Source organism: Anser cygnoides, chromosome 1, assembly GCF_040182565.1.
Source record: "Anser cygnoides isolate HZ-2024a breed goose chromosome 1, Taihu_goose_T2T_genome, whole genome shotgun sequence".
NCBI lineage: Eukaryota > Metazoa > Chordata > Aves > Anseriformes > Anatidae > Anser > Anser cygnoides.
Window position 1 is genome coordinate 59,312,920 of NC_089873.1, and position 13,607 is coordinate 59,326,526.

A 13,607-nucleotide genomic window follows, 5' to 3' on the forward strand; every position below is an offset into this window, starting at 1 on the left:
GGTACAGTTTTTTTATTTTTGCAGACGAACAGACAAGCACACATGGTCTTCACCACAGGTCTTACTCTATTGTAAGACCATGTCACAGATCACCATGACACGACTTAGTAAAGAGCCTGCTATACAGCTCAGACTTTTGCAAATAGGAAACTTACCCGGAAAATGTCACTAGACAATCTGTGCTTGATTTAACTACCTACGCATTTGTGCAAAAACTCTACAGCCTGCCTCCCAGCAGTACCATTCAGTTCCTTAGCACATTAGTGCCAAAATGCACAGTGGCTTCTGCAGCCACGTCCTTCAGGAGGCAATATTTTAATACTGCCTTGTCTGCAGTATTTACAGAGGAGAAATTCTGAATCTGTGTACATAATCAGAGAAGCAGATTACTGCATTTTTACTGAAGAAAGCTTTAGTAAGTTACATTATTGAGGTGAATTTATATTGTACAGACCTAAAGTCCATCAATGAACATTACAGGTCAGTTCGTAGGTCTAGAGGTGCTGCATCAGATACACTAAGTCTGTAAAAAGGAGACTTGGGGAATCTGATCTCCTGAAAATAACTGCAAATTTTAACAACTTCTTCCAGTCCTCCTTAATTTTAAAGTTACATAGTAAACGAGAATTACAAGACCAGCAGAGTAGTGTCTGTCTTCTCTCATTTTCATAATTATGCCTACTGGGATACTTTACAGATTCTTAGAGAGAGAGAGAGACTGTAGCTGGGCCCCTGGGATTCACAGAGATTGTCCTGCCCTGCTGCAAGCAGTCTATGATTCTGCTGCACAGAGTTAAGAAACCTCTCTGATAACAAAGACTGCAGGAAAAAAAAATAAGCAGATGTTTAGACAAACATGGTTGCTACCCTGCACACAGGGAGAAAGCTGCCCAGAAAATATCTGCACCAGAAATGAGCAAGAGAGGCTACACTGTAAATAATTACAAGGTCTAGACTGAGAATATTAGGATACAGCAATTTAGCCAGGGATGTTAGAGTGCTTGCTAAGTGCAGGCAGAAATCCTGCACCATCTCCGCAGGAGCAGGTGGCAGAAATCTGTGGTCATTACACCAGTTTGCAAACACAGATATTCCCCCCCTGCCCCCTGCCTCCTAATTCTCCAAACTGCCACATCCCTCTGCATTTTGAGATAGAATTATTCGTATTTTCATCACTGGTCAAGTTAGCATAAGACTTTCAGCTGGGGAGGAAAGAAAGGAACCTAATGCAGAAAGATAGGCAGGTTCCCCGTTTGAACGCTACTTGGTTCCAAGCAAGCATTTGATTGAACCATCATGTTCGTGACCAAATCAGTCTCTGATTTGGAGAGAATTAAACACAAAAAGCTTCACTGATGCTGATCGGGCACTGGATCAGAGTGCTACAGTCCAGGTTTTCTTTCCATCCGCTGCACAGGTTTAGACAGTTGTCTAATAGGGAGTCCAGACATCACATAAAGATGTCCAGTTCTGAAAACTGTGTTATTTTCCCCCTCCAACACATACAAGCCTTTTGTTTTTGGCCACGTCTCCTGTATTACTAAATCTTTTTTCTCATAATTGCATGCCTCCAGAAAGCCTTTATAATTAAACTCATATACTCTCAAAATAATAAAAGATGACTCAAGAACGGAAGAAATTGAAAGAGATCTCTGCTGCTTCTTTTTCTATCAGGGAAATCAGAGCTATTTTGAGTGACAACTGTACTTTTTCATTTTGTGCAAGTAATAAGTCTTCTATTAAACACAGGTGAATAAAAATTCATCTCAATGCACTGCAGTAACTTGAATGAGCTTGTCCTGAGGATAATTCTGGCCTTGAGTACTGGTAGTTACTGTACATACTTGTCTGATTAATTCCTCTTGACTTACAAAGGCATCCATCATGTCTCAAGGAATGATCTATGAAGCACACTGTACCTGAAATCCTCCCCTCCCCTCCCTATGCCATTTCCCCAGCATCCAAAACAGGCTCTTATCATTTGTAATCAGTAATTAATAACAAAGCATTCTCACTAGTGCAGGTTTTTTTTTTCCTAAGGTTAATGTAATATTTCATCCCAGTCCAGCTGCTGTTTTACGACTTGCAAGCACGACAGTAAGTAATGTCTTTGCATACGAAGTCATCCACAGAGTAAATCAATTACCTCTTCTTTCATCAGCAGACATCTGCTACAGCAAGGGAGGATAATTAGATACAATATTGTTGTTTACCAACAGGATTATGTTCCCAAAGTTTGGCACTGCACATTGAGTTTTCTTCCCTATGTCTCCATTCTGCAACTTTTCCATTAAGGAGTTTTTAATCTATGATCAATCAAATACTGAGACTAAGAACTGCACTTACCATGCTGTTATTATCTGCATGAATCTGCCTACAAAGATCAGCATCAAACACACAATGTACGTTTTCAGTACTGGCAAAACTTTGGGGCCACTTCTTGCCCTCATAAGGACACATGCACATCTATGACGATTCATCTCAATAGCAAAGCATCAGTAATTTCTAACCTTTTGCTTTTTAGATAAGGTGCTCTATTTCTTGTACTCCAAAGTTCACATTAGGGTATCTGTACTGCTGTCCCTGGGAGGAAATACAGCAGACAGAACATATACATATGAAAAGGGGAGAAAAGTTAGTGTATAGCACTGGTATATAGTATTGGTGTAATCTTTCTGTCTTACTGAAATTGGAAAGTAATATTTTTCCCCTCCTCTTCACTGCTGTAGTAGTTTGGCACCTTGGGTTCTTCTTGCATGATATAACTGATGAAGGAAGACATGTGCCTGGCTCAGGAAGCCCATGAGTTTTTGTGTGTCAGCAGATTATCATGATTTGTTTATCCTTCTTGTAGTCTGTCCTGGTCACCTGCTGACGGAGACAAAACCACAGGTAAACTGGACTTTTTGTCATACTCATTGACCTGCCCTTTACTTCTTATACTTCTACAAGAAGCTGTTGCACACAGAAACAAACTGAAGAGTGCTCAGTACCTCAGGCTCACCAAGGGCAGAAATACGGGTTTTTAGGCATTTGAACCTTCGATTCAAAGTGCTGTGGGCAACACATACACAGAGCTCAGACCACATAGCTCACCACAAACTTCTGTCCGGGAACAGTCACAGTCGCCCACAAAGTTATCCTAGTGAGTTGAAATCACCTTGAAGACAGGAAAGTACCAACCCAGATGAAAGTTAAGCGACGTGGGCTGAACTGGATTGATGTTTGCAGATGCTATCCAGACAGCCTGAGCCACAGATAATCATGCGGCATCTCCAAAAAAGGAGCACATGCAGCCTGAGGTGGCTGAGGATGTATAAACACTGTCTGTGAGCAGCAAGGCAGCCGCTCACTTTCTTTGCACTTGGCAGGAAGGCAGGGGAGAAAAGGAGTGGAAGTAATAAAAGAAGTGGGTCATTTTGGAACGACTGCTCCAAAACAGTCCAATACAATTTCATAAGAAAGGCAATGTGAGGTCCACAGTTCTGACTCACCAGGTTTAGCAAATCACTAAACATCCTGGCTCCAACTACCACAAAAATCAGCTACCTAGAAATGCAGCTCCTCAACAAAAAGAAATGTGTTTGAAAAGGAAAATAACAAATGGCAAACAGTTTGACCTTTGGTGAAACGGTCATGTCGACTCATGTATTAGTTAGGCAATGTCAAACTAGAAACTGAAACAAACAAATCCTTGGGATGTGTATCCTAACGGATACAGGACTGTACCTCTGCTGTGCTCCTCACAACAGTCTAGATAGTTAGACCAGACAGATTTCCTGGAAATTAGGTGTTAATCTTGACAACTAGAAGACAAATTCTAGCTTAAAGATGCAACTATTTCTCTTTCCTTTAACATTGGGTCTATTTTCACTTGCAATTTGCTGTAATTTGGTAGCGCTTTCATTACACCAAACAGCTCAATGCCAACCACTAATGTGTACAAGCCTCAAGTATGATGTTACCCAATTCTGAACTTCTGGTGACTCCAGCTCCATGGGCTGATCCACAATTATCTGTTATTTTTGGAGCAATGGGCCTATACTCAGTCATGCAAATTACAAGACAGAGCTGCATAAGTTGTCCTCTAAGAAAAAGTTTTGCAACTATTTGTTTACCCACATCCTTAAATTCCTGGGGTTTGGTATACCAAAAAAATATAAAAAAAATCAATATACGATGCAAGTTTATGTCACATTCCTGTAAGTCTCTTCAACTGTGTTAAGTTACATCTAGATATTCTCTTTTGCTACTTGTGTGCTGAATCCTCTTTCTTTTTCCATTACAACTATGTGGCAGAAGGAATATAGTTCTACTTAATACAGATCCAAGCTGGTTTTTTAACAAACCCATTAAAGAAATGCAGCATTTCAGCCCTCAAAATTTGGCATGGGTACCCCTGCACCTTATTAGTAAACCTCTAACTGAAAAAGAAAGAAAAAAAAATGACAACAGGGTCTCAGAGACATGTCTGCATGTACTCGAGGACCACAGCCTGGAAATTTGCTTACTCAGTGTAAATCCAGTTCAGTTATATTGACTTTTCTTTCCCTCATGGTATATTAGTGCTCATGAAAAATCTTGCAGTAAAAGCCCTAGAGAAGAAATCTTTTGTCCACAGACAAATGCACCTCTCACTTTCTGCTCTATTACAACAGGCAAAAGAGCAAAAGCATTGTTCCTACTTTTACAATAATGGGCTTTGTTACAGACACTTAATTTGGTCCTAACTCATTGCTAACTCATAGAATCATAGAATCATTAAGGTTGGAAAAGACCTCCAAAGTCCTCCACTAAACACCTGAACAATTATGATCAGTCCACTGAAAATTTGACTGCAGTTTTCTAAAATTCAGCTCCTATAAGCCATCCTTTCAGTCACCTCCATTTCATTGCTACATTAGAATTTATTGAAGCCAAATTCTTCTCTTTTCTTCTTTTTTCTTTTTTCTTGTCACAATCATCCACCAAGTCAAAAAAAGATCCAAGAGACAAATGAAGGCATCTGCAAACAACCTGAACAACTCCATAGAAGGAAACAAAACAGCGCAGGATCAGAGAGGCTGTTATATGTCAACACAGTAAATACCCGTAGTCAAATCCTTGGCTGGTGTAAATCAACCTTTCTCCATCTAGTTTTACGAGGGCAGTGCAACCTGATGCTGAACACAGAGTTGAAAAGTCTTACTCATATTAAACTACAGCATTTTAAATCTGAGAGATAATTATTGACTCTATCTGGCATTTATTTTAATTGACAGCCATATTCCCATCTCCCCTGACAGGGAACATCCTACAACCATCTCAGAGCAGGAAGCCACATAAGCCCCCTCCCCTGCCCAACTCTCTTGGGGGTCCTGGAGACAACCACAGGAATTATGTTTGCACATTACTGCCTACGTGAGGAAACCTGAAGCACATTAAATGTACACTGCACTCTGTAGCAGAGGATGGTGAGCCACAGCTGGGTACTCCTATTACTAGATCATGTTAAAAATATGCACGTGGACACATTAAATATTTAAAGTTTCCTACACTGAAAAAATTACATCTGCACCTAGCTTGTGGTAATCCAAAGCCATAGCTGCACGGCATCTTTCAGCAGCCTAAGTATGATGTTTGAATTGTTCAGATTCCCTTGAACTACAAGGAGAACTACAAATATCTGCTCAATCTACCACTTCTCTGAGGCAGCTAAACTAGGTGCCAAAGGGTTCCTGTGATGGCACACACACAGCCATCAGCATCCAGGAGAAAAGTGTGGGCTCCCAACACCAGGAGTCCAACAAGTTCTTGAAAGTCAAGGGTTGAAGATCTAACAGGTATTTTAATTATCTATATCTGTAAGAGAGAGGTTTTGGCCAAAAAATGTCTTATCAAAAAGGTATTTATTCTATTGACTTCTGAGCTGATTTTACAAATGGTAGATCATGACTGCTTCAGCAAGGAATTGCAGAGACAGATTAGGAGTCTGATCTTCCCTGCCCTCTTTACAACTGCTGGTGAACTCCTAAGGTCAAGAACTAAGAACCCCACTGCCAAAATACAGACCAGTCTCTCCTCTGCCACCTTAAGAAAGGCAAGACAGGTATTCAGGCAAAAATGCAAAAAGAAATATGACCCACATATTTGAAGAAATATTCCAGAGGTCATCTCCAGTCTGTTGTTTTACGTGTCAGCCCCTTCTTGCTGTCTTTTCTTGTTTCTGCATGCACTTGCTTGCCTTGTTAGTCCCTACAGAACTGAGTGCAGCATGCAAAGCCCCATCCAAAAAGTGAGCAAATGCCTTCTAAAAATAAATAAAGAAACAAAACTTAAAAGTTTGGTAAGAAGGGATGTCACTGAGCTGACAGAAACACTTCAGCGTGAAAAACGTCATCTGCTTAGTATGACATCAGCTGCAAGAAATGCTGCACTTACTCTAACACTGACATTTCTGGCTGCCTCCTAAGAGAGCCCTGAAAGGCATGCTAATGCTTTACTTGGTCAGGGCATGCAGAAATGAAGGAGAGGCAGTAAGGGAGCTGCCAGATGCATCCCCTGCTTCAAGAAGCTCAGAAAACCTTTTGAGTTGGCCAAGCTTGCAAGGGCTCTGGGATTACAGCCCTTCAATGGATGGGGATCCTTTTCTCTTATGGGATGGCCATTAACAATATTAAAGGGTAAGGAGGTTTTAACTGACACGCTGCAGACCCCGGGGAGAATAATTAAATGACCAGCCTCTCTTCCCTTACATGCCTTTCTTGATCATCTGCAAAGAGTATTTAAATCTTTAAATTTAACCTGCAAATTCTAATATTTTTCCTTTGTAGCATTTGATTGCTCCTCTTCAGGGCTTTTACATGCACTTTGCATTTACACAACGCTAACTCTATAATGGTCAATAAAGGCCAGTATATTAGTATGATAAACTCATGTTCCCAGCCATGCACAGAATTCCAATTGAATTAGAAAGTCAGCGTATGCTCATAAAAACAACGTAATCAAGTAAATGGAGCTTTACCCCACCACGTATCAGATATCACATATCTTTAGGTTGTTGTCATTTCTTCACATAAATACTTTAAATCACTTAGATTTCATTTTGCACACTATATAGTAAGTCTCTTCATAATCAAATAGTATTTAAAACATTTACTGCCTTGTTAAATCTAACAAGTTAGATTTATTGGGATAGTCACTTTCCTTAACAGCCAATTTAGTAAAACTCAATGTATTCATTGATGTATAAATATATAATAGGCGGTTGTTAAACCTTAATAAATATGTTTAATAGTCAGCTGGCATTTTCTCTCAATGGCAGCACTTCCTCTCAGTTGCCAACAGGAAATGCTGTTCCTGAATGTGCCAATTCAACTCACATGTAGGGAATAAATTGATCCAGAGGAACAAATGGGAGCACAAATTTCAGATAACTTTCCTGCACTGCTTGTCACAAGAACTCGGATTATTGTAGGCTCCCACCAAGACCATCAGGTGTCAAATAGTGCATAGAGTAAGGACGTGTTAGCTACTGTGCTTGTCTCGACCTCATACAAGTAATGAACCAGGACAGGAAGGGCAGCTGGCTACCATACAAATAATTTTCATATATTATTATTGCAATTTTCTGCCTTCCTGCATTTGCTGTTTCATACGCAGAACGTCACTTACTCTTGCTCTCACCCCACCCTGCCCTTCTGTGTGTTGATTGACAGATTAGACTATGAAGCCTCAGCTTGTACCTAGGAGATCTAAAGATATTATCTTAAGGCTTTTAGGTACCTAAGTAAAATACTTAAAGGAGTCTGCATCATTAGGCAACTAAAAACCTTCAAAAATCAGGCCTTTAGCTCAAACTGTAGAACTTTATGTCTCAGCTTTGCAGGTCTGAGGATTATTCCTCTAAGCAGATGGCAGCTACTGCATATAAATGATATAAAACAGACCAAAACACATTTAAGTTAAGCGAGACTGTATTTGTACTCTGGACTGGGAAGTTTGATCATAGCCACAAGACACTCACCTGGGTGGGATTATACAGTTCCTGGAGTGGGCTTCTGGATCCTTTCCGGCAGCAAATGTCCATCCCAAATGGATTTCTACGCATTACTGCAAGAGGAAATTGAAATTAATACAGGTTAGCAACACTGGTTAGCAGTAACCAATTGCAATGCCTACAGCAAGAAGACATTTTCTGACATATCAGAGGATTCCACAGCCAATGTTGTGTCTTAATTACTAATTTTACTTTCCCTATAAATGATCCAAGAGCTAAATATTTGATCTACCATGGAAACTACTGAAACAAAGCTCTCTGGTTCCCGTCTTATAAAAGCTGTTATCCAACAACTTTCAGCTTGGGTGGCCCAAAAGTCTGGTACAGGCACCAAAGCCAAAACAACGTGATTTTCAATTCATTCGTGGTAGGTACCTGCTTCTCTGATCATCATGGAGCAGTCGGATTAACTCCTAGAACTGGCATCTCTGAATGGCAATGCTTGAGCCTCTCTGAGCCTAAATACAGAGGTACACAGGATCCTAATATTAAAACATGGGATTTTAAAGCTTTTGGCCTATAGCTTTGGTTTCTCCTTGAACAGACACTCAGCAGTACACGATGCATATACAATCAATTATTCCTGCACTTTCTTGCTCCAAACTATATTTTGCTCTATGCATTGCAACTGAGTATTTGACTGGTCCAAAAACCAACATACACTACGGTATTCCAGTTGGAGGCAAGCAGGTTTTCAAAATAAAGACTTTGTCAAAGAGCTGATCCAGAAGCATTTCCAAGAGAAATTTTAATCTGAGCCCCAGCAGGATCCAGGACCAGAGATCACCAATTTCAGGTTAAGCCCTCCACAGTCAGAAAAGTCTAAATAAGAAGCTATTCAGCTCCAATCATCCTCTACACCCTACAAGGGTGGATAACAAAAGCTTGGCTGTCTTTCTGATATCACCTGGCCCAAATCCCCCCAAAAACCACTCCTCTGACCCCCACTTGCTCTGCTAGCTAGAGAGGGAGCATCAGGCAGGCAGATGCCCACATCAGGCATCACGACTAGGGGAAACTTGTTTCATCAAGGTATAACTGAGATGCGAGCAGTAAAGAAGAGGTGGTCCTGCTGGGAATCCAAAGGCACTAAGCAGAGGCAGGCAGGCTTTTACCACCACTTGCCAGGTTTTTAGCAGGAAACTGCTGAAGTGTCCTGTAGTAACAGCTGTGAACTGCACCACTGACAGAAATGCTATTGCAGGTGTCAGGCCAAGCGCTAGAGAATACTGTCAAGCTGTGCTTTAAAACAGAGGGCTTGTACATGACGATAATCGATATGTCAAGTAGCATGAACCAGTGTAAAGTTTCTGCGGAGACAGAATACCGTACGCAGCTCCACTCTGGAGACATAATAGTCTCCTTCACTCACTTCGTATCTATTTTTAAATCGAAGGTAATCATCGAATAATGTGTCGTGTTGCTTTTTCCCTGAGCAAACAAAGATTCCCTGCACCTCCTAACAGGACTTAGGCGTACATGCTTAGTAAACAAACAGGCTAAATGTTTTGATTTTCTTCACAGTTCGAACAGTGATGTTGTTAGAGGCTATAATTTTCATTTACATGTTTAAATACCTGATAAGCTTCCGAGAATACTTAGACACATGGCACAGTATTGCCACAACAGCAAAGCAATCACGATGCGCCTTCATAACCGTTAACTTTAAAAACATTTAAAACTATTAAAACTTTTTTTAAAAAAAATCATGTAAGCAATGTCAGCTTCCAGGGTCTGGAAGTAGTTTTTGGAAGAAGACACTAAAGCGAGGATGTGAGACACCCTTAGAGGTTGTTCCAAATGCAGGGCTTCTGCTCTGACAACAGGAGCAGGGCCCCGAACACCGTTCTGGTGCCCCCTCTCGCCACCACAAGAGACCTTTCCAAAATGGAGCCCTCGGGTCAACAGCAAAACACGCCATTTCCACTTAAATACCAGAGCGGGGAAAGAGAGAGCGGGGAAAGCTTCAGTGTGTGCAGGTCATTGCGCTTTGATTAACCAGGATCCTGGAACACCGACTCTTTGTTCCAAAATGAAGAAGAATATTGTTCCCTAATTTACTACCTCACTTTTCATTTCCATTAAATACAGTAAACTGTGACGTGCATAAATGTATACCTTCCTGCTTCACTTAACCAGCAGGTATCGACACAGCAACACTTTATATGCAGCAGCAGCAGCCATAAAGATTAAATTATTTGCACAATGTGTGAGATTTGATTCCCAAACGTAAACAAGCAAACAAAAGCTGCTGTCTCCCCAGCAAAAGCTAAATACTAACAGAGAACCTTACTCATAAAAACCATTAAATCTTTTTTATGATTCTCAACATTGCTTAACTGGTTTGTTTCTTCAATAAAGCCTTGAGAACAAGACTGTGGAGCTCGCACAGCAGCACAGCAGCTTAGCACGGCGCTTGGCTCCCCGCTCGGCGGCGGCAGCAGCAGCAGCACACGCTGGTGCAGCTGTACTCAGCGCCTCTGCGCACACCTGGAAAATGCTCCTGCCTGGAATGTACCCATGGCATTGAAGCAAAGGGGAGCATTCCTCCTTCCTGAGCAGAAATCCCACTCATGCCTTCTGTAAAATTGTCCTTAGGTGAATAACTATCATGAAGGTTTATTCAGAACACTTTCTGGCACACCTATGGACAAACGCACCTCCCAGGTTTCCTGCAAACTGCTTTCTATCATCTCAGCTTCGCTGAGGCAGTGTTTTATTGTGTTAATGACACGACCTCTTTGGCCTGAATCTCACTTATAGCAATCTGCAGAAAGAAAACCATAAGATAGGTGGAAATGGCAGTTACATTAATTTTGACTGATTCCTTCACACTACTGTGATAGTGAAGAATAAAAATCAAGCCCTTTATCTTCACCAAATCTTCTTATTAACATAGTAAATATCTAAATTTACATTTTATGGTTTGGGCTGATCTCCATCCATAATTATAGTTAATTATAATCTAATGGTAAGTGGTGCACATGCATGGCTCCCAGGACTGATTAAAAGATCCCGTTCATACACACCAAGTGTGTGAAGCAGCTGACAACAGTAGACAATGCCTTGAATGATTAAAGAGTGGTGTTAATACTGCAACTGCAGCAGAATCAGCAGTCTCCTGAATTCAGCAAGGACTGTGGGCAACTGAAGGAACTGTTAGTTTGTCACTTAAATACAAGAGCTGTAAGGACACCTTTCTTCCCTCTTCTGGAATGATTTTCCCAAAATGCAGTCAGTCTTGGTCCATCTCACTAGAATCAGTGCAATCAATATTCATTAATTTAATAGTAAGTGTGGACAGCACATCATCTAGGCAATAGTTTCTCAAGAAAGAAAGATAAACAGCCCTGCTGAATTGAAAGCTTATCAATATAATAATTACCTAGGTACATATACACATATATATAAATAGACAGCAGGCCTTGCATTACCTCAGAACAGAAGTATCCATGTACAATTTCTAGAAAACTGCACCTGGGTCCACCAGCATTAAGAGAAGCAATCTCATCTGTGAGTTGCATTGCACTGAGCACAAGAACGCAGTGCTACCCAGTCAAAACTTCTTCTAGTGTTGCACGGAAAAAAGGCCAGAGGTTTTCCTACCATCTCAATCCATTAGATGACTACAAATTAAAATGTAGATCTTTCAAATCAAAACCACTCTTTGGAAAGGCACAGTTTCTGAGAGAAATACAGAGAGCTCGCTGGTCACCATTCAGGCCAGGCAGCCTTTGAAGCCATGGTCCAACATTTGGTGTGTTTACCAGCATCTCCTCCCCACGTGCCATGGGTGCTGAACCCAACAGAGCAAGGGCAGGGTTACAAATGACACAGTGGACGCACACAGCAAGTCACCTATTAGATCTTGGCATCTTTCTAAGGGGGGTGTCACCTCTGGGTTGCACCTGCCTAAAAAAAACTGTCTGGAATAGTGGGGGCTTAGGGAACATGAAGACAGACAAGAAGACACCATATAAAGCCTTTTGTTTTTTCCTGTGACATTTCAGAGACTGAAGATCATTCATACGGAAATACGCAAGTTTCTTCATTGCAAATTCATTCATATGCAAGTCAGGCTTAAGTTGTCACCTCCACTTGGCAGAGGGCATTTATAATGCACTCGGTCATCTACAACAACCTGGTCCCAGAAGGGCAGGTCCTTGGTATATCCACAGGATGAACAACAGCTGGAGAAAATACTAAAAAGAAGAATCTGTATCACTGCAATTTCTGCCTCTCCCTCTCAGGAGCTACAGAGTAACTCTGAGAGGGAACATGGTGACACTTCTCTAGGGAGATCACTTGCCTGAAACCATATGTGAGCACTGGGACTACCTAGAGAGAAGAGAAAGGGGTAAAAAAGAAAAAAAATAATAGGAAACAAAACTCTTGGAGACTTGAAACCAAAAGGGCACCTTCTCACAAAGCACCAGAAGTGCAAGTGAAACCATTTCTCATAAGTCTGTGTTGGATCAAGTGACAAAGGACACTGTAGTATGAGCCACACAAAGTAATTGCCACTTCTTTCATTGTACTTGCAAAAATAAGTGACATTTGAAATGCTGAGGGCATGAATTCAGCAGGCACCTATACCACTACCATCCCACAATCCAGTAAATGTCAAATGCTCCCATTTCCAAGACTTCTGTAGTATAAAAGTTCCCTGCTTGCTATCTAACAACCATTTTCCTACTTGGTAATGTTTCATTTACTTTGCTTGTATTATTCTTTTTACTTCTGGGTTGCAAGACAACAAGAAATAAATGCAAAAACACTACCTCCATTTACTGCCTCACTTAACTCTCTCATAGTACAAATATTTGAGAAAAATTCCATGGACATGTTAATATTTAATTTTTCATTGGTCTAAAGTACAAAGACAAAATTCTCATTGTTGAAAGCTGTTTACATAAATCATTCCACTTCTTTGGGATATAAGACATCTTGTGAGGAAAAAATGTGAAATACGGCATTGAGAGCAGTATGTTGAGACTCCTGGTGAAAATGTGATCCCATTCTTATTTTAAAGAAATAAACCATTGACAATTGCAGGCCAGGGTTAATGTTTTCCATGGAGCAACATCTTACTGACAGCAATGAGTGGGTACATAAGCCAGTATTTTCCCCTAGAGCCTTAAACAACTGGGTGAAGGCTGATCATTGACCAAACACACTCTACCCAACCAAGACAGAAAAATCAGCACAGCTTGGCCCAGGCAAGGTAGTGGTATCAGAACATTTTAATATGTTTAAACATGCTACTGTCCTCAAACTTCCTCAATTTTTAACGCAAAGTAAGAGTGATTCAATTATACCCATTCTGAAGGCTTAGAGATTTTCTTGAACTAAAGATTTTGAAGCAGTTTGTCCTCTGATATGACCGCAAAGCAGCAGAGAAAACTATTTCTATCTGGCTACACATGATGAACACCGAAATACACATTCAAGCACTACACTGAACACCTTTCTCAGAGACACTAAGACATCCATAGCTCAACCGCAAGCATACGTCTATAAAAGACATTATAAAACTACCATTCCACCTGTACTGGCAAGAATTATGTTC

At 40.8% G+C, this 13,607-nt stretch overlaps 1 protein-coding gene across 2 annotated transcripts in view; it reads right to left on the minus strand.

Moving 5' to 3' along the window:
- CHST11 (carbohydrate sulfotransferase 11) overlaps positions 1-13,607 on the minus strand; it is a 172,777-nt gene that overhangs the window by 89,445 nt on the left and 69,725 nt on the right. For both annotated transcript variants that reach the window (XM_048059529.2, XM_048059519.2), the window contains exon 2: positions 8,006-8,091. In XM_048059529.2, coding sequence (XP_047915486.1) covers positions 8,006-8,091 — 86 coding nt within the window. The remainder of the gene's footprint in view (positions 1-8,005; positions 8,092-13,607) is intronic.